This window comes from Miniopterus natalensis, chromosome 4, assembly GCF_054644295.1.
Source record: "Miniopterus natalensis isolate mMinNat1 chromosome 4, mMinNat1.hap1, whole genome shotgun sequence".
NCBI classification, from domain to species: domain Eukaryota; kingdom Metazoa; phylum Chordata; class Mammalia; order Chiroptera; family Miniopteridae; genus Miniopterus; species Miniopterus natalensis.
In genome coordinates this window covers 78650888-78677986 of record NC_142084.1, presented here as the reverse complement: position 1 = coordinate 78677986, position 27099 = coordinate 78650888, and the positions used below count along the sequence as shown (strand labels likewise).

Genomic DNA, 27099 nt, shown 5'->3' with positions numbered 1-27099 from the left:
AGTAAATCAGACAGAGAAACACAAATACCATATGATTTTCCTTATTTGTGGAATCTGAAAAACAAAATAAACAAAACAGAAACAAACCCATAGATACAGAGAACAAACTGATTGTTGCCAGATGGGAAGGGGGTTTCAGGCCTGGATGCAATAGGTGTAGGGATTAAAAAGTACAAATTGTCAGTTACAAAATAGTCACAGGGATGTAAAGTACAGCATATGGAATACAGTAAATAATATTACAATAACTATGTATGGCATCAGGTGGTTACTAGACTTCAGTGGGATCAGTTCATAAGTTATATAAATGTCTAACCACTATGCTGTATACCTGAAACTAATATAATATTCTATGTAAACTGCAACTGAAAAATAATTAAAAATTAAAAATAGAAAATAGAAAATGTGAGTAAAGATGTAGAGAAATTGGAATCCTTAGGCACTCTTGGCAGGTACGTAAAATAGTGCAGCTGCTGTGGAAAACAGTGCAGTGCTTCGTCAAATAATTAAAAAATAGAATTACCATGTGAACTAGCAATCTCTACATTACTAAAATGTACGCAAAAGACTTTAAAGCAGGGTCTCAAAAAATATTGGCATACCCACATTCATAATAGCAATATTCACAATCACCAAGTGTCCGTGGAAGCAACCCAAATGTTCATCAATGGATGAATGAATATACAAAATGTGGTCTGTCCATGCAATAGAATAATAGCCTTAAAAAGAGAGAAAATCTGCCCTGGCAGGGTGGCGCAGTTGGTTGGAGCATCATCCTGTATGCCAAAAGGTTGTGGGTTTGATTCCTAGTCAGGGCATATACCTGTGTTTTGGGTTCTATCACTCATTGGGCTTGTACAGGAGGCAACCAATCGATGTTCCTCTCACATCAACGTTCCTCTCTCGGTCTCTCTCTCTAAGTCAATTTAAAAATAAACACAGGAAAACAAGTTGTCGGCGTAGGTAACAGCTGCACCCGCTGCCGCCTCCTGCAACCACATCAAAATTACAACTAAAATACAGAACCACCATTACTCAGAGCCTTCTGAAATCCGGCTGAACAGAAGCCCTACAACCAGGGAGCTGAAGGAGCATCAAGAGCGGTAGAAGGGGTGGAGAGGCAGGTGGATCAGGGCTGAATCTCAGATACTCGGCCGAGGGCCCACACCTGGTGCCACGGTTGAAACCCTGGAGGGAATCTCGGTGGTGGGGGTTTCCCAGAGAAGTGAGGGCTCCCATTCCCGCAGCAGGCCCACAGCCCAGGGCTCCAGGGCTAGGAGGAGACGTTCCCACAGCTCCGGGCTGTGAAACCAGCAGGGACTGTCTCTAAGGGTCTCAGAGGCTGCGGGAGCCCCAGCAGCTCCTCTTAAAGGGCCCATGCACGGACTCACTCAGACGTGCTCCCTCTGAGCCCAGCGCTGGGCAGCAGCTGGAAAGGACCTGGGGAACTAACCTGCCTGAAATCCGGCTGAGAGGTGGAGGGGCAGCTTTCTCCCAGGCAGAAGAGCTAGCAGAGGCCATTGCTCCTTTGGTGAGCCCTCCCCACACACAGCCGGCAGGCAGGCACCATATTTGAATCACCAGCACCTGACTCACACCTTTGGCCCCGCCCCATGATTCCCAGAGCCCCCCCCCCCCCCCCACCTGCAAGCTCATCCAGGCCATTTCCAGGGGCTTTTCTGTGCAAGTGGCCTCTCGAGCCTCACGCTTAGGACTTCCCTAAAATCTCTCAAACAAGCAGCAGTGGGCCCCATACAGCTTGATAAGTGGCCCCAGGCCTGGCACTAGCGGCAGCCTGCATTGGCTCATAGCTTGGCCTCTCCTGGACACCTCCAAGCCCAGCACAAGTAGCAGCCATCTACGGTTTGCTGTGTAGCTCATGCTGGGTGGCCCTGGGCAAGGCACTGGCACAGGCTGACTTTGCACCTCCCGGGAGGCCTCAGAGACAGTGCACCTGATGGTCAGACTCGACCATGTTGGATTACAACCCTACCACATCCACAGGTGACACACCTAAGGGGCGCACTTGGTGAACACCAAAGCTCCACTGAAGTAAATCCTGCTCCATAGGGGTGTGTCCAGCACAGCAGCTCTTTGGCTGTAGTTGCAGCTGGTCCTCACAGCTGATTGGCCTGGGGGTCAATTCCTCCCAGTGACGCCAACAGCAGCCAAGGCTCAACTACAACAGGACTGCACGCAGCCCACACAGGGGAGCACCTACAAGGCCCAGCTCAGGTGACTGGGGAGGCTGAGCCACTGGACCCTAAAGGACACCTACTACACAAAGCCACTCTACCAATTCCAGGAGACATAGCAGCTCTACCTAAACACAGAAACAAACACCAGGAAGCAGCCAAAATGTGGAGGCAAAGAAACATGTCACAAAGGAAAGAACAGAAGAAATCTCTAGAAAAGGAACTAAATGAAATAGATCCAAGCAAGCTAACAGATACAAAGTTCAGAATAATGGTTATAAGGATGCTCAAGCATATTAGTAAGAGTATGACGAAAGTAATTGAGAAAATCAATGACATAATAAAGTACCAATTTGAAATGAAGGCTACATGAACTGAAATGAAGAATAATTTACAGGGAATCAATAGTAGAGTAGAGGACACTGAGAATCAAATCAGCAATTTGGAACATGAAGAAACAAAAAACACCCAACCAGAAGAGCAAAAAGAAAAAAGAATCCAGAAATATGAAAATAGTATAAGGAGCCTCTGGGACAACTTCAAGAGGCCCAACATTCATATTTTTGGGGTGACAGAAGGAGAAGCAAGAGAGCAAAAAATTGAAAACCTACTTGAAAAAATAATTACAGAAAACTTCCCCTACCTGGGGAAAGAAATAAACTTACAAGTCCAGGAAGCACATAGGGTCCCAAACAAGAGGAACCCAAAGAGGTCCACAGCAAGACACATCATAATTAAAATTCCAAAGGTTAAAGACAAAGAGAGAATCTTAAAAGCAGTAGGAGAAAAGCAGTTAGTTACCTACAAGGGAGCCCCCATACGACTGTCAGCTGATTTCTCAACAGAAACTTTGCAGGCCAGAAGGGAGTAGCAAGAAATATTCAAAATGATGGAAAACATGGAACTACAACCAAGATTACTCTACCCAGCAAAACTATCATTTAGAACTGAAGGTCAGATAAGGAGCTTCTCAGACAAGGAAAAGCTAAAGGAGTTCATCACCACCAAACCAGCACTACAGGAAATGTTGAAGGGTCTTCTTTAACAAGAAGCTAATGAACAAAAAAATCTGATGAACTAAACAGATCCAGAGACATTGATGCATGCAACAGATGATCATATTTCAGAGGGAAGAGGGAAGGGGGTAGAGGGTGGGGAGAGATTAACCAAAGAAGTTATATGCATATATGCATAACCCATGGACACAGACAATGACGGGGTGAAGGCCTGGGGAGGGGGTGGCAGCGAGGTGGAGGGGGTCAATTGGGGGGGGGGAATGGGACACCTGTAATACTTTCAACAATAAAGATAAATTTAAATAAATAAATAAATAAACAAGCATATCCTAGGGTGAGGATTAAAGAAAAAAAAAGGAAAGGAAATTCTGACACATGCTACAATATGGATGAAACTTGAAGACATTATGCTCAGGGAAGTAAGCCAGAAAGGACAAATACTGAATGATTTCACCCAAATGACCCTAGAACAGTCACATTACAGAGACAGAAAGTAGACTGGACATTGCTAGACTGAGGAAAAAGAGGACTGGGAGTTATTGTTTAATTGGCGTAGGTTTTCAATTTTTCAAGATGGAAAAGGGTTCTAAAAATGGATTGTGGTGATCATTGCACCATAATATGAATGTACTTAATCACTGAAATGTGCACTAAAAATGGTTAAAAGTGTAAGTTTTATGTTATGTGTATTTTACTCCAATAAAAAAATAATAAAAATGAATAAAAAGGCAAGCCACACAGAATGGAGAAAACATTTGCAAATCACATATCTGATAATGGATTAATATCCAGAATATATAATGAACTCCTAAAACCCTGAAACAAAAATCAAATAACCAAATCAAAAATGGGCAAGGGATTTGAACAGACATTTCTCTAAAGAAATGTTCAATAAGCACATGCAAAGATGTTCAACATCACTTACCATTAGGAAAACTCAAACCAAAACACAATGAGGTATTATACACACACATTAGAATGGCCAAAAAACAAACTGAAAACAACTAAAGTTGGTTTTGATGTAGAGACATCGGACCCATGTGCATTGCTGTTGAGAACGTAAATTGGTGCAGCTGCACCAAAGCAGTATAGTAGTTCCTCAAAAAATTAAATATAGAATTCCCATATTATCCAATAACTCTACTTCTGGGTATAGACAGAAAAGACTTGAAAAGAGATATGATATGAAACAGATATTTTACAAAAATGTGCATAGCAGCATTTCCACAATCGCCCAAAAGTGGAAATAACCCCAAATGTTCATCAATGGATAAATAAGTAAAATGAGCATATGCATATGATAAAACATTATTCACTCTGAAAAAAGTACATTCTGATACCTGTTACAACATGGATGAATTTTGACAACATCATGCTGAGTGAAATAAGCCAGTCACCAAAGGACAAATACTGCATATCCCCCTTTTAGGAGGTTTCTAGAGGAGTCAGATTCATAGAGAGAGAGGTGGAATGTGGGTGCCAGGGGCTGAGGGAGGAGGGGATAAGAGTGAGTATTTAGTGGGGCCAGAGTTTCACTTTGGGAAGAAGAAAAAGTTCTGGAATAGCAGTGATGGCTGGGAGACAATGTGAACGTACTTAATGCCATGGAACTAAGTGTATATTAACCAAAGAACTTATATACATATATGTGTAACCCGTGGACACAGACAATAGTGCGGTGAAGGCCTGGGTGGGGCAAGGGTGGGTGGAGGGGGTCCAAGGAGGGGAAATGGGGGACTTTTGTATTACTGTCAACTATTAAAAAAAAGATTGAAATGGTAAATTTTGTTATGTATATTTACAATAAAAATAGTTTAAACAAAACAGTAAGTGAAAAACTTTAATCTTGGAGACTATTACCAAGGCATCATAAAGTTTACCACTTAAAAAATTTTTAGCCAGGCCGGGCATGGCCCAGCGGTTGAGCACCGACCTAGGATCCAGGAGATGGCAGTTCGATTTCTGGTCAGGGCACATTCCCAGGTTGCGGGCTCGATCCCCAGTATGGCGCATGCAGGAGGCAGCCGATCAATGGTTCTCTCTCATCATTGATGTTTCAACTCTCTCCCTCCCCCTCTCCCTTCCTCTCTGAAATCAATAAAAATATATTTTTTAAAAAAGTTCTGAGGGCCCAGCCAACGTGGCTCCGTTGGTTGAGCATCGGCCATGCACCAGGAGGTCGCTGGTTCTATTCCAGGTCAGGGCACATGCCTGGGTTTCAGGCTCAGTCCCCAGTAGGGGGTGTGCAGGAGGCAGCTGATCTATGGCATCCATGTTTCTATCTCTCCCTCTCCCTTCCTCTCTCTGAAATCAAAAACTTTAAAAAAAAAAAAAAGTTCTGAGGAATTAAAAAAATTTTTTTAAACATCAGTTGGAGAAGCTTCTCAATGTATGTTCCGTTTGAGTCATGCCTGATAAATTTCACAGTAACAGTCACACTGAAGAGCATAAACTCACCAAGATGAACACAGCCTTTGGGGTGGCCTGCACACGTCCCTGGTGGCCCTTGAGTGCCTGCTTGGAGTGTCCTGACCTCATACCTGTTTCAGCCCTTCAGTCATTTACACCCTGTTGATTCTCACGACAGCTGTTCTGATTTTCCTCATGATTTTGACCATCAGAGGTTAGGTTTCCACTGCGATTATAAGAGCGGTTTTGTCCCTTTGAAGTCTTTTTTTTTTTTCTTTCCAGTTTGCAGTTTTGGCTTCTTTTTCTTGGTCGTTTGCCCAGGTTACTCCCTGACTGCTATTATTTGAATTTTAGTATGACTAATAATACTGAAAAAATGTACAAATTAACCTGACATTAAGGTATCCGCTAGAACAATTCACACGTTTGAAGTCGCTGCTTCACTCTGACATGATGCTCTTGTCTCACTGCTGAGTGTGTGTGTGGGGGGGGGTCACTGACACTCTTTCCCAGGCAGTAGGCTGCCTGTGCAGAAAGTCCGTGTGTTGTTTCAGCAGGAACCAGCGGCCGTGGCTGCGGCAGGCACAGAGGAGGAGCTGAGGCAGGAAGGGCAGCTGGGATGCATGAAGTGGCCGCCGGTTCCCCATGGTCAGTGCTCGAACAGTTTTCTGCCAATTAACAGGGGCTCAAAGAAGTTCTGTAATGTGATTTCATCCACACGGGGACACGTGTGTTGCGTTTACCATGCACACGCTGCATTATCTGGTGTATTCCTGGCAGCAGAGGGCTTCCATCTTGACCTGCAAGTTAAGAACTAAACCCTCGCTTACGGACTAGCTTTTGGCCCTTGCAGCACTGCGGCACCCAGATGCCTGGCAATTACTTCTCTCTTCGTGGAGGGACATATACCATGTAAATGAGCGTGTTGTGGGAAGATGCACCTCCACATTGACTTCACCTTGGCTGGGTCCCCAGTGAACCCGGATGGGAATGAAGGATAACTGAGGTGGGGAAAGACACAAATGCAGTTAAAGTTGGTTTTATCCAATTGCTGTTAAAACACTCAAGTGTTGCCAACATTACAACCACAGTGACGGGAACGCATTGCTCTGGCCCTGTGAGGGTCCTCCTCAGCCCCATGCCAGCATAAAGGCCCATGGCCTTGGGAACAACCACTTTGGTGCCTCACTTTCACTCCAGGGCCCTGACAGGGCCTGACACATGGCAGGACTTAACAAATACTCCATGCGTAGCGCATGGATGATTAGTTATGTTTTGAACTATTGAAGGAATTCTTGTGTTCACTCATTCTTAAATTTCTGCGATAAAGTGGCTTAGTCAGAATGAATACTGTTTCTGGGACCAACTCTATTTGGTCATGCCAAATTGCACTTCTGATTTAAATGGACACATTTATCATACACAAATTTTCCACATGTACTTGAGCCCAGTTCTGAGGGTTTTACCTACTGGTGTTTCTGCACAGACACAGATTGTCAAGTCTTTATGGCCTGCTGGATTATGGAACTTTTATGGGAGTTTTGAATATTTGCTGTGCTGGATCAGTTCCCACCACATATTTAGTTTTATTCCTGGGTTTTCTCGCTTGTGTTTTTATATAAACTTTGAAATCAATTTATCTAGCGTGAGAAAAACAACACATTTTGACTTGATCTGTTTGAGAATATGAGCTTTCTTATCATTCAAATATTTTTCCCCATGACTATTTTAAAGATTTCCTGTATCTATTTTAATATCTCTTGTTAAGACCATAGGTACCTTATCTTTTTTGTTGCTTTTGGTGTCTTCTCTTCAAATGTGTCTTCTAACTGTAATATAGACTGATTTTGTCATGTTTTATCTTGTGACTGTACTGAATTTTCTCATTATTTGTGGCAGTTTCACATTTTTCTCTTGGGGGTTCTGGATATGCTCCAAACTTTTTTGTTGTTGTTGTTAATCCTCACCTGAGGATATTTTTTCCATTGATTTTTAGAGAGTGGAAGGGAGGGAGGGAGGAAGGAAGGAAGAGAGAAAGAGGGAGAAAGAGAGGAAAATATTGATGTGATAGAGACACATTGATTGGTTACCTTCTGCACACACCTCGTCCGGGGCCAGGGATCGAACCTGCAACCCAGGTACATGCCCTTGACCAGAATCGAACCTGCGACCCTTTGGTATACGAACTGATGCTCTAATCACTGAGCAACACTAGCCAGGGCACAGTTCTCTGGTACAGCTGCAGCGGCTTATCTTCTGTGGAAGGGAGCAGGACAAGGGGCAGCCTGCCCTTGACCCTAATATTAGCAGAAATACACTCCATATTACCCACTTGTCTAGCTTTTAGACCGAGGTATATATATCTTATTACCCATTGACCCCTATCTTTTTAAAAAATTGGGAACAAGTTTCAGATTTGTTAAAAGACTTATGTAGGGGAGAAATAGGGGGCATCTGTAATGATATCAGCAATATAAACTTAAAAAAAAAAGACTTTTCACTAATATTATTCTCTTTAGCAAAGCAAAGGTGTGATGAATTACATCTGTGAGTTTAATATTTAATCATCCTTGCATTACTGGAATAAATCCTACTTGATTACAATGTACTATTTAAAAGATAAAGTTGGGTTCTGTTTGATAATATCTCACTAGGGTTTTTTTAATTCATAAGTTGAATTGTCTCAATCTTCTCTTTCTGTGTGATCAGATTTATGACCTTATATACATGTGCTACTAAGGAGCATCTGGATGCTCTCTTCCGTCAGCATCTGGAACATTGGGGACAGCACTGGGACGATCCTGTAGTGGAAGGTTTGGTGTGATTTCCAAGGAAACCATCTGAGTCAAGGGCTTTTACTAGGAGGGGGAAGCTCTTAAATTTCTTCATTTCTTCCATGGAATTTGGTCTACTTAAACCTTCTATCTCTACTGGGGTTAGTTTTGCGCAATTACTTTTTCCTACAAAGTGATACTTTTCATTTTAAATTTACTTACATAGAGTTGTATAATGTCTCTTATGATTTCTTAAAATTTCTGTGTTTAATGGCTACGTCCCCCTTGTTATTTCTTTTGTGTATTTTTGGTCTCATTTTATATCTTGATTAGATTAGTCATTTCTTTGCCTACTTTTTGATTTTTTTCAAAACCAGATTTTAAAAATGTTAGTTTGAGTGTTTTCTGCTGTTTGGTTCATTGATTTCTGCTTTTATCTTTTTAGTTCCTTCCATGTGCTTGCTCTCAGCTCAGGTTTCCCAATTTTCGAATTGGAATTTTAAGTATTTAACAACTCTATGATACTGATAGTTGTAATTAAAACGCTGCCTTTCCCTGGAGCCTGGATCTAGACCCAGATGTGTGTGTGTGTGTGTGTGTGTGTGTGTCTGTGTGTCTGTGTGTGTGGCTGTCCTTCTAGAGATGCTGTGTTTGGTTTGTAATTCTCTTCTCACCCTGCTGCCTATCATCCTGACAAAGCCACTCTGTCTGCATAAGGGAGCCAGCACTCTGGGTGGAAAGACCTACACAGGATTTACAGACGCTCATTTTGTAAATATTTAATATCTTACCAAATCTCAGGTGCCAGAGCACTCAACCAAGACACCTCCTCTCCCAGGGCACACTGAGATTCTGTGATGAGACTGGGTCTGCCTCTCAGGTGTGGGCTGGCTCAGCCCCTTCTTCATCCAGAATTGGCCTGGCTGATGGCCCTCACCTCACTCAGGTGCCCAGAGACCTAAGGGACTGAAACGGGCAAGGACAGAGGCATGCAGCATGAGGAAGCCAGGGTGGGAGCCTTGAGCTCACAACATTGTCAGGAAGGCCATCATGGTCATAAGGACACTGACGGAGGCCCCTAGAGTGGAGGAGAGGGTGGGAAGTGGCTGACAAGGTGGGGGTGTGTGTGTTATCTGATGTTGGATCCATGTGGAGAAATAGGAGACTCGAGTGTAAACTGCAGGATACATAGGGAACATGCAACCTCGGCCCCAGCTCACTATTCCAACTTGCACCCAGACACGGTTGAATTCACAGACGAGTGGGCCCCCAGAATCACCCTGGAAGAAAAGAGGAGTTTCCTGTGAACCCGGAGACTGGGGCCTGCTGCTTCCTGCATGAGAGTGGTACAGAGCCCAACCCTGTAGGGCCAGAGCCAGAGCCCCTTCACTCCACAGCCCCACCTCGTCAGTGCCAGGCCCTGCTGTGGGAACACAGAGCAGGTGCCCTAAGGTGACAGTTAGCAGGCAAGGCCCTCAGACAGGCACAGAGCCCTGGGCTGCTTTGGACAGCATTAGGGTCCACAGGGCACTAAGCACTGATTGGGCCTGTGTCCCATCTGCACCTAGGCCACCTTATGGTCCCATCCAGCCTGTGGTTACATGGTGATGTGCTCTGAATCCTGCAAGGGCCAGGCCTTCGGGGGTTACCCACCCAAGTGTCCCCGATGGCTCCAAGCAGATGAAAACATGAAAGCCATGGGTTTGGTCCCCCGTCCCTGCGGTGGAATGCACCTCACACATGGTCTTCATATCCCCGATGTCCCCAGCACAAATCATGTCCGGCAGAATGTATGATGGATGTCCATAGAGCAGCTGGCACAAGATCACTGGGATCAGAGGCACCTGCACCTCTTGTAGGTGGTCTGAGGAGTGACCTGTCAGAAAGAAGCACAGGTCCAGGGAGAGGTCCTCCCCACTCTGTTCCCCAGTACACACCCAGCCCAATCCCAGACCCAGCTGATTCAACCAGTGGCTTTTTCTCTTGCTCCTGCCCTCCAATGGCTCCCTTCTCTGCTTTGGGGCTCAGGCTTTGGTCAATGAAATGTGAATATAGATGTCACATGAAACTTTATAAAAGAAATATAAGAGCCAGAGCCCATTTGAGCCCATTGCCTTCCACTGCTGTAGCTTGAGGACACAAAACTCTATCAGCTCCGTCCCTGGGTGACTGTAGGACTGACACTATATGTACAAAAAAGGAACCTTTGAGTTTTGTGGGGTGTCACCTGTGTTCTCTCTATGCTGAGGTATATAGAAATTGGTCCCAGAAACTTTGAGCTTTCCTGACCAATGTGTGAGTGGGTCCCAGGCTCCACATCGGACTGACTGGAAGGAGCTCTTCTCATAGGCTGAAGACCCTCTGACCAGGGTCGAAGGGGGCCTGAATTTGGGGAATCTGTTTTGGAGCTGATTCATGTGTCCCTCGAGGGGAAAAGATAGAAAGCAGAATGTCAGCAGTGTCTGTGGTCACTGCTGGCTGTGCTGGTGAGGTAATTAGTATCAGGAAAAGAGGCACAGAAGAACTAGCTGGTGCACACAGAATGCAGAGCAATAGAGTCCACAGACTCAGGGGATAGTATTGGAAGAGGTTGCCCAGGAAAAAGCAGTTAGGAAACTACTTTGAAACTACCGAGCCAGCTAAAAATCTACCTGAGCCCTTCCACTGTGGCCACTGAGAAAAGAGAACAGAAGAGGCAAGGTCCACAGGGCTCCACTCCCTGCCTGGAGCACTTTTCAGGCCGTAAACTGCAAGGAGCACAGGCAGCTGGAATCTGCAAGGCAGATGGCTGCCAGAAGGCGGGTGCTTCAGAGAGAAAGAGCCCAAAGGCCGCACAGGGGACTGATTTACCACGGTCTGCTGCAGGACTCTGAGCTAGGTATGCAGAGGGTACATTTCCATAGCGAGGACAGAGTGGCCAGGTTGGACTTCACAGTGCCCAGAGCACAATGGGGCTGGGAGGCTGAGTTCCAACAAGTCAATAGTGAAGAGTCTTGACCAGCTGGTGTGACTCAGTGGTTGAGTGTTGACCAATGAACCAAGAGGTCGCCTGTTCAATTCCCAGGTCAGGGCTTTTGGGACATTCCATAATGATAAAAGAGCCAATACAGAGGAAACAAGATGGCGGTGCAGGTAACTGCTGTACCCGCTGCCTCCTGCAACCACATCAAAATTACACTAAAATACAGAACCACCATCACTCAGAACCTCCTGCAATCTAGCTGAAGAGAAGTCCTACAACCAGGGAGCTGAAGAAGCATCCAGACTGGTAGGAGGGGCAGAGATGTGGGTGGATCGGGGCTGAATCCTGGAGAAACACCTGGTGCCGCGGGTTAAACCCGTGAGGGAATCTCGGTGGTGGGGGTTTCCCGGAGGAGTGAGGGCTCCCATCCCCACAGCAGGCCCCCAGCCCAGGATGCCAGGGCCTGGAAGAGATGTCCCCACAACTCCAGGCTGTGAAAAACAGTGGGAACTGTCCCTGAGGGTCGAGGAGGGTGCAGGAGTCCCAGGCAGCTCCTCTTAAGGGGCCCCTGCACCGACTCACTTAGACGCGCTCCCTCTGAGCCCCAGCGCCGGGCAGCATCTAGAAAGGACCTCGGACACTTGGGGAGGAACTAACCTGCCTGAAATTGGGGCGAGAGGTGGAGGGGCAGCTTTCTCCCAGGCAGAAGAGCTAGCAGAGGCCATTGCTCCTTTGGTGAGCCCTCCCACACACAGCCGGCAGGCAGGCACCATATTTGAATCACCAGCACCTGACTCACACCTTTGGCCCCGCCCCATGATTCCTGGAGGCCCCACCCCTCCCACCTGCAAGCTTATCCAGGCCATTTCCAGGGGCTTTTCTGTGCAAGTGGCCTCTCGAGCCTCACGCTTAGGACTTTCGTAAAATCTCTCAAACAAGCAGCAGCGGGCCCCAGACAGCTTGATAAGTGGCCCCAGGCCTGGCACTAGCGGCAGCCTGCATTGCTCATAGCTTGGCCTCTCCTGGACACCTCCAAGCCCAGCACAAGTAGCAGCCAACTACAGTTTGCTGTGTAGCTCATGCTGGGTGGCCCTGGGCAAGGCACTGGCACAGGCTGACTTTGCACCTCCCGGGAGGCCTCAGAGACAGTGCACCTGATGGTCAGACTCGACCATGTTGGATTACAACCCTACCACATCCACAGGTGACACACCTAAGGGGCGCACTTGGTGAACACCAAAGCTCCACTGAAGTAAATCCTGCTCCATAGGGGTGTGTCCAGCACAGCAGCTCTCTGGCTGTAGTTGCAGCTGGTCCTCACAGCTGATTGGCCTGGGGGTCAATTCCTCCCAGTGACGCCAACAGCAGCCAAGGCTCAACTACAACAGGACTGCACGCAGCCCACACAGGGGAGCACCTACAAGGCCCAGCTCAGGTGACTGGGGAGGCTGAGCCACTGGACCCTAAAGGACACCTACTACACAAAGCCACTCTACCAATTCCAGGAGACATAGCAGCTCTACCTAAACACAGAAACAAACACCAGGAAGCAGCCAAAATGTGGAGGCAAAGAAACATGTCACAAAGGAAAGAACAGAAGAAATCTCTAGAAAAGGAACTAAATGAAATAGATCCAAGCAAGCTAACAGATACAAAGTTCAGAATAATGGTTATAAGGATGCTCAAGCATATTAGTAAGAGTATGACGAAAGTAATTGAGAAAATCGATGACATAATAAAGTACCAATTTGAAATGAAGGCTACATGAACTGAAATGAAGAATAATTTACAGGGAATCAATAGTAGAGGACACTGAGAATCAAATCAGCAATTTGGAACATGAAGAAACAAAAAACACCCAACCAGAAGAGCAAAAAGAAAAAAGAATCCAGAAATATGAAAATAGTATAAGGAGCCTCTGGGACAACTTCAAGAGGCCCAACATTCATATTTTTGGGGTGACAGAAGGAGAAGCAAGAGAGCAAGAAACTGAAAACCTACTTGAAAAAATAATTACAGAAAACTTCCCCTACCTGGGGAAAGAAATAGACTTACAAGTCCAGGAAGCACATAGGGTCCCAAACAAGAGGAACCCAAAGAGGTCCACAGCAAGACACATCATAATTAAAATTCCAAAGGTTAAAGACAAAGAGAGAATCTTAAAAGCAGTAGGAGAAAAGCAGTTAGTTACCTACAAGGGAGCCCCCATACGACTGTCAGCTGATTTCTCAACAGAAACTTTGCAGGCCAGAAGGGAGTGGCAAGAAATATTCAAAGTGATGGAAAACATGGAACTACAACCAAGATTGCTCTACTCAGCAAAGCTATCATTTAGGACTGAAGTTCAGATAAAGATCTAAAGGAGTTCATCACCACCAGATCAGCATTACAGGAAATGTTGAAAGGTCTTCTTTAAGAAGAAACTAATGAACAAAAGAATCTGACGAACTAAATAGATCCAGAGACATTGATGCATGCAACAGATGATCATATTTCAGAGGGAAGAGGGAAGGGGGGTGGAGGGTGGGAAGAGGTTAACCAAAGAAGTTATATGCATATATGCATAACCCATGGACACAGTCAATAACGGGGTGAAGGCCTGGGGAGGTGGTGGGAGCGAGGTGGAGGTGGGTCAATTGGGGGGAAAAAATGGGACACCTGTAATACTTTCAACAACAAAGATAAACTCTTTAAAAACTTACAAAAAATAAAGAAAAATTAAGAGACAAAGATGGAGGTACGTTCGTGAAGTGGGACTCCCAGATGCAATAGAGAAAGGGAAGAACTGAAGGTGGATGGGAGAGAATATGACCAGATTGGGGGTGGTAGTCATTGTAAATTAGGCTCAGGAATATGGGGGGACAGCAGATACTGCATCTGAATGTGTGAGTGAATTTCACACCTAAATCACCTAGTACCTAGTTTTGTATTTTGCGCACTGTAGACTTTAATAAATTTCTGTTGATTTGTACTGAAAAGGAAAAAAAAAGAGCCAGTACAGCATAAAGACATAATTATAAATGTATATGCACCCAGTCAGAGCCTGAATACACATAAACCAAACATGACAGAATTGAAAAGAAATAGACAATTCACCAATCATAGTTATAGATTTCAGTACTCCATTCTAAATGACCGATAGAATACACAGAAAATCAGTAAAAATATAGAAGACTTGAAAACACTGTCAGCCAAGATGACCTGTGATTTATTAAAAATTCCACACCAATGACAGCAAGACACACATTCTTTTCAAATACACATGAAACATTTTCCAAGATAGATCATAGAGTAGGCCATAAAACAAGTCTCAGTATGTTCAAAAAGTGTGAAATTATACCAAGTATATTCTCTAAGCACAATGGAATTAAAGTTGAAATTAACAATAGAAATACATTTGGTAATTCACTAATGCTTAAGAATTAAAGAACACACTTTAAAGAAATCATGAAGGGAATGACACAATATCTTGAATTGAATGAAAGCAAAAACACAACATGCCAAAACTTGTGGGATGCATTTAAAGCTGTGCTTAGAGGGTATTTACATCTTTAAATGCTTATGCTGAAAAAAAAAGGTACCAAAACATTCTAAGCTCCCACCTTAGGGAAGTAGGGGGGAAAAGAGCAATTAAACTCAATGCAATCAGAAAGAAAGAAATAATAAATATCAAAGTGAGAATCACTGAAATAGAAAACCTAAACTAGAAAACCAATAACCAAAAGTTGGTTCTTTGAATAGAACACCTCAAATTGATAAACTTTTTGTTACAACAATCAAAAACAAACAAACAAACCCAAAACAAAGCAAGAGAGAATACACAAATTTCCAAAACCAGGAAAGAAAGAGGGGACATTACTAATGACTCTTTAGAAATTAAAAGGATTATAAGGAAATATTATTAACAACTGTGTGCCATTAAATTAGACACCTTACACTTAAGAAGAAATGAAAACCTGTATAAGAACAAAAAAATTAACAATAAATAATGAATTAATAAATAGATAGATATCCTTCCACAAAGGGAAGCCTAGGTGCAGATGACTTCACTAGTTAATTTTATCAAATATTTAAGGAAGAAACAATACCATACAACAAAACCCAGTATCACCATGACACCAAAGCCAGACAAAAATCACAAGAAAAATACAGCCAATATCTCTCATATATAGAGATAAAAAAATATTTAAACAAATTATTAGCAAACTGATCCCAGCAACCTATAAAAAGGATTATATGTAAAGATCAAGAGGAATTAATCATAGGAATGCAAGATTCAACATCCCAAATTAATAAGTATAATATACCTTGTTAATAAAATAGAAGTCAAGAGTCATGTAGACATCTCACAGATACATAACAAGCATTTGAGAAAATCTGACTCCTATTTATGGTAAAAGCTCCATAAACCAGGAATAAAAGGAACCTTACTCAATCTGTTAAAGGAAAGCTACAAAAATCCCACACCTAACATCATCCTCACTTATGAAAGACTAAATGTTTCCCTCTAAAGATCTGGAACAAGGCAAAGATATTCACTTTTACCATGTTTATTTATCATTGCACTGGAGGTGAAAGCCAGTACAATGAGGCAAGAAAGAGAAAGGAGACCAGACTGGAGAGTGAGAAGTAAAACTGTCTTTGTTCACAGACAACATAATATTGTATGAAGAAAGTAATAATGAATCTATGAAAAAAATTTAAAAACTATTAAAACTAGGTTGCAGCCCGGCCGGGCGTGGCTCAGCGATTGAGCGTCGACCTAGGATCCAGGCGATTGGGGTTCGATTCCTGGTCAGGGCACATGCCCGGGTTGTGGACTCGATCAATGACTCTCTCATCATTGATGTTTCTATCTCTCTCTCTCCCTCTCCTTTCCTCTCTCTGAAATCAATAAAGATATATTTAAAAAAAAAAACAAAAACTAGGTTGCAGAATATGAGATAAACATACAAAATCAACTGTATTTTTGTTGCCCACAGAAACACTGAAAAACAAACAGAAAGTATTAAAATTGACTTTCTCAGAACTCTGGGAAAACAGTCAAAGGATCACAGCATTCAAGCAAACACTGACTCCAAAAAAAGGCATCTTCGAGATGGCAGAAAAGCTTTAGGGCATTTTTACGTGTCTTTTCCCTACCTCCAACGCCAGTGCAGTGGCAGTTTTGAAGAGGGAAGCCCATGTTCTCAGTATGGGACCCTGGTTGCAGAAGGTGCATAGTAGACATTACCTGCAAATTACTGCCTGTCTGCCTTAATTGGTCTAAGGGCTACCTAAAAGACTGGCACAGGTACTCATCTCTGTTTTGCCTAGTTCAGAACTCAGGCTGGAAAAATGGTGGGTACTTTTCAAAAACTCTGCAAGCCAAGCTAACAATGTACAGAAGTCCAGGGCAAAAGATTATTGTCAAACCATACAACAGATTGCCTAAAGCCCAGGAGAAGAGCTGGGAAGAATTTCTTTGGGAAATTAAGATATTCAAAAGTACCGCTGTACTTGAGAGAATTGAGGTCAATATATATGCCCAAGATAAGACAAATATTCAGAAAAGACATGAGAAAGACCCTAAGGTTTTATCTTGTGCTGATCCCTAGGTTCAGTGCAAGTCTGGCTAAGTGCTGAAGAAATGCTATGGCACAGAGTCAATCTGCAAAGAGCAGGAGAAGAGATTTGCTTGCTTTGTTTGTTTGTTTTTAGTTCCTGTCTTTCAAGAAAATATATGTCAAAAAAGTAGCTGAATTACTTCAGTGATTACACATGATGAGAAATACAGCCTTTGCAAAATAGTTTTGGAAAGTCATTAAATAACAGACTACTACAGCTATCAACAATTTTAAAAAGCCTGGGGAGGGACAGAAATGGATTTCAAGAGTTACCACACTATAATACTCAAAACTCAACTACATACAATACTCATTATATTCTCAAAAGCACAAAACTCAGTATTCCAGTTTTCAGCAACAACAAAAACCATATGGCATACCAAGAAAAAGAGAAATATGGCTTATTCAAGGGAACAAAATAAACTGGTAAAACTTGTCCCCAAGGATTTTAGAACTGTCTTAAATATTCTCAACGAGCTCAAGAAAAGCATGGACAGAGGATTAAATTAAATCAAGAAAATGATACATGAACAAAGTGAGGCTACCAATAAACATAAATTATAAAATGAATCAAACCAAAAATCTGGCATTGAGAAGTCTTATAATTGAAATGAAAACTGCACTAGAAGGGCACAACAGCGTAACTTAGAAGGCAGAAGAGAGAATCAGTAAACTTGAAGATAGGACAACTGAAATTATAAAAACCTAAGAAACAGAAAGGAAAAAAGGAAAAGCAAATAGAGCCTAAGAGACCTGTGGAAGAGCATCAAATGAGTCACCATGTTTTATGGGAGTACTAGAAGGAGGAGAGAGAGAGAAAGGGCCAGAAAAATATTTCAAGAAATAATAGGCCCAAACTTCCTAATTTGATGGAAGATATAAATTTTCTAATCCAAGAAGTTCAACAAACTTCCAGTGGAATAAATCAAAGAGAGATCCCACTGAGACTCATAATTAAACTGTCAAAAACTAAAGGCAAACAAAGAATTTTGAAACCAGCAAAAAGTGACTTGTCATTTGTAAGACATCCTCACTAAGATCAATAGTTGATTCTAAAACAAAACAAAACAAAACAAAAACTATGAAGAAAAAACTGTCCACCGAGAATTTTAGATCTGGCAAACATTGCCCTTCAAAAATGAGAAATTAGACATTTTTGGTTAAACAAGTGCTAAGGGTTTGTTATTATTAGATCTGCTTTAGAAGAAATGTTAAAGGGCATTCTTCAGGTTAAGATGAAAGTATACAAGACAATAACTAATAGAACTCTGGTAAAGGTAAATACATGGGCAAATATATAAACCTTCATTTGTCCTTTTGGCTTGTAATACCACTTTTTATTTTCTACAAAATTTAAAAGAAGAATGCATAAAATAATTCTAAATATAGGTTTGGAACACAAATGTACAAATATGTGGTTTGTAGTTTTTGTATGCTATTAAAGTTAAGCTGGTATCAATTCAAACTAGATTGTCATAAATTTTGGATTTTAAATGTAATCCCCAAGGAAACAACAAAGAAAATATCTAAAATATTGCATGAGAAATTGTGAAAGGGATTATAACAGATCACTGCAAAACATTAACTAAACACAAAAGAAATCAGCATTGGAGGAAATAAAGCACAAAATGTTTTACGACATAGAGAAAACAAATGGCAAAATGGTAGAAGTTCTTCCTATTGGTAATTACTTTAAATGAAATGGGTTAAACTCTCCAATCAAACCTCAGAGATGAGCAGAACTGAAGTGTCCATCAATGGATGGGTGAATGAACAAAATATGCTATATAATGGAATATTTAGCCATTAAAAGGAGTACAATTCTGATACATGCTACAACTTTGTTGAACTCTGAAAACAGTATGCAAGTGAAATAAGCCAGACACAAAATCACAATTTTTGCTTCCACTTATATGAAATATCTAGAACAGGACAATTCTTACTGATGTAAAGCAAAATAGAGGGGCTGGGGAGAGAGATGTTATTGCCTAATGGTCACAGAGTTTCCGTTGGAGTGATGAAAACATTTTGAAGACAGATGATGACGGTTGTACAAGATTATGAATGTAATTAATGCCATTGAATTATACACTTAAAATGTCAAAGTACATACCTATATTTAGATCAAAATCTAATCTTCACAATAAAAAGTCTCAGCTTTTTAAAATAGAAATTGAAAAGTTGACCATGGATAGCTGAGCCTTCTCAACTGTTTCATAAGAAATAACTTCCATCTTGTTTGAGCCACTGTAATTTTGGATTTCTTTGTTATAACAGCTTAGCTTTTAATCTAACTAGAATAATTAGAAAATAACAAAAAATATAACCAACCAAATAATAAATAATATAAACAGTAAATTCACCAAATTAGAATCCTAAATGGCCAATAAATACATGAAAAGATGCCAAAACGTTCTAGTAATTAGGCCTACAAGTTAAAATCATTTTACATACATCAAGTTGGCAAAATTAAACAGCATGATAACACTAAGTGTTAATGGTATGGTATAAGGAAATATTCATGCCTGTTGATGGTACTGTAAATTAGTGATACAAATTAGTAATATAAGTTAGTGAAGATTGAAGGTCAATTTAATATTTAGTAAATTCATATATGCTAGTTGTACAATCTAAAAATTCTACTCCTAGATATATAATCTATGTAGAAATTCTCCTCAGAGGTTTGGAGGTAAGAAAGGCGTGTCAGGGTATATTTGTAAATGCATGCTGGTATAGTTGGGTTGTGACATGACTGGAATTTAATGATGGGATCTGGGATACAAAATTATCCAAAATCCCAGGAATGCAGCACTCAATTGTGAATTATCCTGTCTATTGCCCCACCCTCCAAGATCCACTACATTAAAGATACCCTCACAGATGGAAATAAAGAGAAGCATTTATTAATGTTCACTGCAGCATTATGTATAATGGCAAAAAGAAACCAATGGAGGAGTCAAGCCCAGCAAGCACAGAAGCAGGCTTTGCTGCTTCTTCCAAGCTATGGCAGCATAGGTAAATGCAGTACTAGAACCCTCCCACAACCACATCAAACTTACAGCTAAACTACAGAACTATCATCCAGAACCACCTGAAATCTAGCTGAATGGATTTAAACTAGGGATTTAAAGAAGAAGCCACATCAAGACTGGTAGGAGGGGCAGAGATGCTGAACTGGATGGTCCCACAGCCACATATGGTGGTTTAAAATCAGAAGGGATATCTTAGCCTTGAAGGTACCCCCTGAAGAGTGAGATCTCCCAGACCAGGGTTCCAGAATCAGGAAGCAAAGTCCCCATAACTTATTACTATAAAAACCAGTGGGAATTGTGGCTGAGTGAGAGAGAAGACTGCTGGAGTTCCAGGCAGTTCCTCTTAAAGGTCCCATTGAGGAACTTACTCAGACTCACTAGCAGCTTGAAAGGAACCAGGGACATATTAGAAGGAACTGAATTATCTGGCATCAGAGAGCTGGAGGGGCAGCTTTCTCGCAGAGAAAAGTTCTAGCAGAGGCCAATATTCCTTTTATGAGACATCCCTCCCCCCCATCAACCTGGCTCATACTGTCTGCCCTGCCCTGGTGATTCCCTGAGATCCTGCCCCACCCAACTTGTGGGCCCACCCAAGCTGTTTCCTGTGGCTTTTCCATACAAATGGCCTCTCTTGCCTCATGCTTCAAACTTTCCTAAAACCTCTCAAACAGGCAGCATCTGGCCTCTGTGTACCCTGTACATTTTTTTTTTAATCATTTTTAAATTTTTCAATTGCAGTTGACATACAATATTATATTAGTTTCAGGTATACACCCTAGTGATTAGACATTACAAAACTTATTAAGTGATCATCCAAAAAAATCTCATACCTATCTGATACCATACATAGTTATTAGAATTTTATTGACTATATTCCCTATGCTGTACTTCACACCCCCATGACTACACTATAACTACTAATCTGTACTTCCAAATCCCTTCACCTTTTCCACCCATCCTCCCAACACCCTTCCCATCCGGCAACTATCAAAATGTTCTCTGTATCTATAAGTCTGTTTCTGTTCTGCTTATTTATTTTGATTTTTAGATTCAATTGTTGATAGATATGTATTTATTGCCATTTTATTGTTCATATTTTTTATCATCTTCCTGCTGCTGCTGCTTCTTCTTCAAAAAGTCCTTTAACACTTCATGTAGTACTGGTCTGGTGGTGAACTCCTTTAGCTTTTTCTTGTCTGGGAAGCTCTTAGTATGATGCTAGAATAAATATAATTGTTTTTGTAATTTTTAGATGCTTCATCTTGTATAGAAATACAACTGTCTTTTGTGTGTTCACTAGTATCCTATTTTGCTGAATTTATTTATTAGTTCTAATTGCTTTTTTGAGGAGTCTTTAGGATTTTATACATATAAGACAATATCATCTGCAGAGATCATTTACTTCTTCATTTCCAGTGTGATGTCTTTTATTTCTTTTTCTTGCCTAAAGGCTCTGGCTAGAACTTCTATACTATGCTGAATAGAAGTGGTGAAAGCAGGCATTCTTGCCTTGCTCCTGATCTTAAAGAAAACTTTCAGTCTTTCACCATAAATTTTACGTTTGCTGTAGGTTTTCCTATATGGCTTTTCCTATATGGCTTTTTTTCTATTCCTATTTTGTTGAGTGTTTTTATAATCATGAAAGGGTACTGAATTTTGTCGCACGCTTTTTCTGCAACAATTGAGATGAGTATGTGGTTTTTACCCTTCATTTTGTTAATGTGGTGTATTACATTGATCAATTTTCATATGTTGAACAATCCCTGCACTCCAGGAATAAAACCCACTTGGTCGCAGTATGTAACCATTTTAATATGTTGCTGAATTCGTTTGTTAGTATTTTGTTGAGAATTTTTTGCATCAATGTTCATAAAAGATATTGATCTGCAGTTTCTTTCTTTTGTAGTTTCTTTGTCTGCCTTTGATTTCAAGATAATGCTGGCCTCATAGAATGTGTTAGGAAGTGTTCCCTCCTCTTCATTTTTTTTGGAAAAATTTTAAAAAGATTGGGATCAGTTCTTCTTTAAATGTTTGGTAGAATCCGCCAGTGAAGCCATCAGGTCCAGGGTTTCATTTTGTTGAAAGATTTTTGATTGCTGGCTCAACCCCTTTACTAAAGGTCTAGTCAGATTATCTATTTCTTCATAATTTAGTCTTGGTAGGCTTTCTGTTTCTAGGAATTTGTCCATCACCTAGTTGGAATTTGTCCAACTTGTTGGAGTACAGTTGTTCATAGTCCTTTCTAAAATCATTTTTATTTCTGTAGAATTGCTAATAATGCCCCCAACTTCATTTCTGATTTTAGCAATTTGAGTTTAATCTTTTTAAATCAGTCCATCTAGCTAAAGGTTTGTCAATTTTGTTGATGTTTTCAAAGAACCAACTTGGTTTCATTGATTTTCTCCATTGTTTTCTCTTCTTTCTTTCACTTATCTCTGCTCTAATCTTCATTCTTTTCTTCCTCCTGCTAACTTTGGGTTTAGTTTCTTCTTTTTCTAGTTTCTTAAGTTGTAGTTAGGTTGCTGATTTGAGATCTTCCTTATTTTTTAATGTAAGCATTTATAGTTATAAATTTCCTCTTTAGCACCACTTTTGCTGTGTTCTATAAATTTTAGTATGTTGTGTTTTCATTGTTTTTTTTATCTCTAAGTATATTACAATTTTCCTTGTGATATTTTGCTTTGATACAGTGGTTGTTTAAAAGTGTGTTGTTAAGTTTCCACAATTTTGTGAATTTTCCAGTTTTATGTTATTGATTTCTAACTTCATCCCATTGTGATCAGAGAAGATACTCTGTATACTTCTCTTTTAAAATCTATTGAGAATCACTCTGTAACCTAACATGGTCTATTCTGAAAATTCCCCAAATGCACTTGAGATAATTTGTATGCTGTTGGTGTTCGGTGGAGTATTCTGTATATGTGTGTTATACTAGCCGGTTTATTGTGTTGTTTAAATTCTCGATATCCTTACTTATCTTCTGTCTGGCTGTTCTGTCCATTCTTGTGAATGGGGTAGTAAAGTCTCCAATTATTTTTCTAGAACTGTCTCTCCAATTCTGTCAGTTTTTGTTTCATATATGTGTAAGTGCTTGTAATTGTCATATATTCTTGATATAGTAAGCCCTCTATTAATATATAATGTCTTTGTCTCTTGTAACCTCTTTTTTATTCAAAGTCTGTTTTGTCTGATATTAGTACAGCCACTCCTGCCCTCTTTTGGTTACTATTTGCATGAAATATCTTTTTCCATTCTTTCACTTTCAACCTTCTTGTGTCTTTGGTTCTCAAGTGAGTCTCTTATAGACAGGATATGGCTGGTTCTGCCAGTCTATGTTTTGGTTTTTTTTTATTGGAAATTTTAATCCATTTGCATTTGAAGTAATTACTGACAAAGAGGGACTTACTTCTGTCACTGTGAAATTTGTTTTCTACATGCTCTATAACTTTTTTGTCCGTCATTGCCAGCATTCTGTTTTATGTTGTGTTTAGTTCATATTTTTTAGTGAAATGTTAATTTCACTTAATTTCCTTTTGTGTATATTCTATAGCTATTTTTTGTAGTTATCATGGGAATTACATTTAACATCCTAAAGTTAAAACAGTCTAATTTTAATCTATAGCATCTTACCTTCAATACCATATTTTTAAAAATTAAGTAAACCAGATTTTGAACTTTCTTAACCTGGTATAAGATATCAGTCTAAAATTTCCAGACCAAAGCATCAACTTAATTGTAAACTATTAGAAGCATTTCCATTAAAAGAAAAGAAAAGGAGACCTAGCATCATTTCTACTGGAGTTTCCAGCCACTGCAATAAGATAAGAAAAAAAGACAATACAGGTAAAGAAGGGATGAAGCAACCTTATTTTTATTTGAAAAAACCATGCTTTTAAAAAAATCTAGAACAGTCAAATAATCAATTGACCAGCTATTAAAAATTAGTTCTATAAGGTGGCTGGAAACAAGGTCAGTGTGCAAAAATCAACATCTATGACTGATTAGCAAATGCAATTTAAAAGCATCTTTTACTTAGCCATAAACATTCTAAAGTAGCCAGGTACAAACCTACAAAGAAATACTAGGGTTTTATGCAGAAAATGAGAATAACTAATAACTATTTTAATAGGCTAAAAAAATTACTTTAAGTTAAATTTACAATCTTAGGAAATTTTACTTTGAAACTTGTGGTCTTGAAAAACTAAATATTAATTCCACACTCAAAGTAGAAGTAACTACTTCTCTGTATACAACAAAGCCAGCCAGGGATAAAGCAAAACTCCATACTGACAGAGAAATAAGTTGGGATTATAGTCCTCAGATACCTGCAACCCTGTAACTGATAGAACACTTTCTTTCCTTAGTGCCATAGAACCATCATCCTACCACAAACTCCAATAAAGGGACTGATGTTGTACTTTGTTCTCTTACCTTTTGGGGAGATGAGTCCCCAGCCTGTAGCCCAGCAGGTAAGGTTCTGAAGGTTCATGTCTGGGGTTGCAAGGCAGATGGGGAGTACAGAGTCAGAAAATACAATGCGAGATTTCAGCTGCACCAGAGCGATGTCACCTCCAACAGGGTGGTATGCTTCATATGTGTGATGCATGACAATTTTATTCACCTCAAACCACTGGGTATGACTGCCTGCGATCTTGAGGTGCACAAGGCCCACATACACATCAAATGCCTCAGTGTGGTTGTCCCTGTGGGGACAGAAAACAAAGATATAATGGCTCAAGTATCTTGAACCTGGGGAGAGGAGCCACCACTAGCTCACAGACACAGAGAGGCCTGGAGCATGGCAGGTTGATATCCAGGCTCTCAGCCAAGGCATGGAAAAGTAATCTGTTGCAGGACAGTGGGGACTTGGTTGTTGGAAGAACTGCCCCCAAAGAAGTCCTGACCTAGGCCCACGGAAGATCCAGGAAACCATCAGGACCTGCCAGCCACCCACAGTCCAAGATGAGCTTGTCAGGTGTAAAGTGGGCTGGCTGCCCAGAGGCAAGTCTCTCCTCAGCTCTCACCCTATGGTGTGCCTCTCATCCCCGCCTATGATATGTATCCTCTCCTCTCATCCTATGATGTGGCCCTTCCCCTCTTATCCTGTGATGTGTCTCCTCATCTGTCCTATGATGTGCCTCCTCTCCTCACCTCTCATCCTATGATTTGGCTCCACACTTATCTCAAAGAGCAGATGGTCCTAAGGATCCCTCAACCCTGTGCCAGGAGAAGCTACCCAGGATGGAGCTGTGTGTTGGCCCCCACTCTCCAATTCCAAGTAGTCCCAGCTCGACCTGTCTTGTGTGGTCAACCACATGGTTCCTGGACCTCCATGGGAGTGGCAACTGGCACCACTCACTCACTTGCTAAAGCAGTGGGCTGCTGACAGGACCCAGTACTCATCGATGATGGACCCACCGCAGATGTGGAAGCCCGCGTAGTGCAAGCTGACCTGCCATGGCCACTTCTTCTCAGGGGCGTCCATGCCCCCTGCGATCTTTCCCGGCATGTGACGCTGGCCGCAGGCTGAATGGAGAGATACAGAGCGCGTGAGCAGCAGCTCCGCAGGAGCAGGCCGGGCCCCAAGCAAAGGGGCGGGAGGCTCTGGCGGCCCACAAGAAGAGTGAGTCTGGGGGAGAGGAGAGGCTGGGGTCACAGGGAAGGGGAGAGAGGAGTAGGAGCGGGCGAGGGGGAGGGGGAAGTAAGGGAAAGGTCTCCAACAGGGAAGGGACGCGGAGGGAGGAAGCGCTGGACTGCCTCCAGAACCACTGCCGACGGGGGGGGGGGGGGGGGGGGGGGGGGGGCCTACCCACGCTGCGGTTCAACACCTCCTTCCTGAAGGGGCACCTGTGCGCCATGATTGCATCCCGGGCGGGGGGCAGGAGGAGCAGCAGCAGCAGGAGGCTCCAGGCTTTGCTCAAGGCTCCAGGCCCAGAGCGAGGGCAGAAAAGAGGGGCGACCATGAGGCTGAAGGCCCCTGGGGTGCGACAGCTGAAGGCCGCTGGACTCCCGATGGCTGCCTGACACGCGCACGACGCCCTGACACCGCCGAAGCGCGACTGCCGCCGTGTGGGCCCAGGACACGCGCACGCGCAGGACGCGACAGCCCCAACGCGACCGCCTCCCGCGCGTGAGCGAACCCTGACGCCTGGCTTTGCCTCGGTCAATCGCGGTGTCCCCCTGCCCCTCCATCCGGGCACGTTAGGACGGCCCTGGAGGCCCTGGCAGGTCACCCGCTCACCCACTGGCGGGCGCAGGCGCAGGCGCAGGCGCAGGCGCGGCGCCCAGTGGTCGGCCTCCCGGATGACAGGCTCCTGGTGTCCTCACCCCCGGGCAGCTGTGGTCAGTGGTCTCCAGGGATCTCACTCCCGGGTCGGCTGTGGTCAGTGCTCTCCAGGGGTCTCTCTCGGGGTCAGCTGGCCAGATACAGTGGAGATAAGGTCACACCGTCTCCCAACATCTAGCCAAGTCCGGGTTTGGTCATATGAGGCAGTATTATAAATAAACGTGCAAGCACAATTCCTCATCTCGATCATACTGATGTGACACTGAACAAAGCAAGTTATATGACCGTCAGAGAAAATAGGGCTGGGAAAGTACACTATACCACTGAAGCCCCCTGAAAACTTCAGAGCTCTGCTGTCCTGACAGGATGTACACAAATGAACAGGACTTTGTTCCAATAAAACTTTATTTATAGACACTGAAATTTGAATTTCGTTTGAGTTTTACGTCTCACAAAATATTCTTTTGTTTTCCCTCAAGCACAAAAAAATGTAAAAACCATTCTTCATTCACGAGTTCGCAGAAACAGGTAGTTTGCCAGCCTCTAGGTGTTTCATATATGCACATGGTGTCCCCAAAAATGTATACACCCTTTAATAGCTGATTCTATTACATTTTGAAAGAAAATGTATTTTAATAAACATTGTCTTTATAATTATTCAAGATGTGTATACATTTTTTCAAGGTGTGTATATATATTTGTTGTTTAATCTTTTATTTGGATGTGGTCCTTTTCCATAAAATTACTTCCCCTGGGGTTTATTTTATTTTTTTTAATTGAATTTATTGGGGTGACATTGGTTAATAAAATTATATAGGT

At 42.1% G+C, this 27099-nt stretch overlaps 1 protein-coding gene across 1 annotated transcript; it reads right to left on the bottom strand.

Annotated features, from left to right (window-relative positions):
• Positions 1-9419: 9419 nt before the first annotated feature.
• On the bottom strand, positions 9420-25957 carry PRSS38 (serine protease 38). Its single transcript, XM_016203439.2, has 5 exons — positions 25804-25957; positions 25358-25520; positions 24426-24697; positions 10128-10270; positions 9420-9674 (listed from the first exon to the last, which is right to left on the bottom strand). Exons 1-5 carry the CDS (start codon positions 25955-25957, stop codon positions 9420-9422), a joined length of 987 nt encoding a protein of 328 aa, XP_016058925.2.
• Between the last annotated feature and the right edge of the window lie 1142 nt (positions 25958-27099).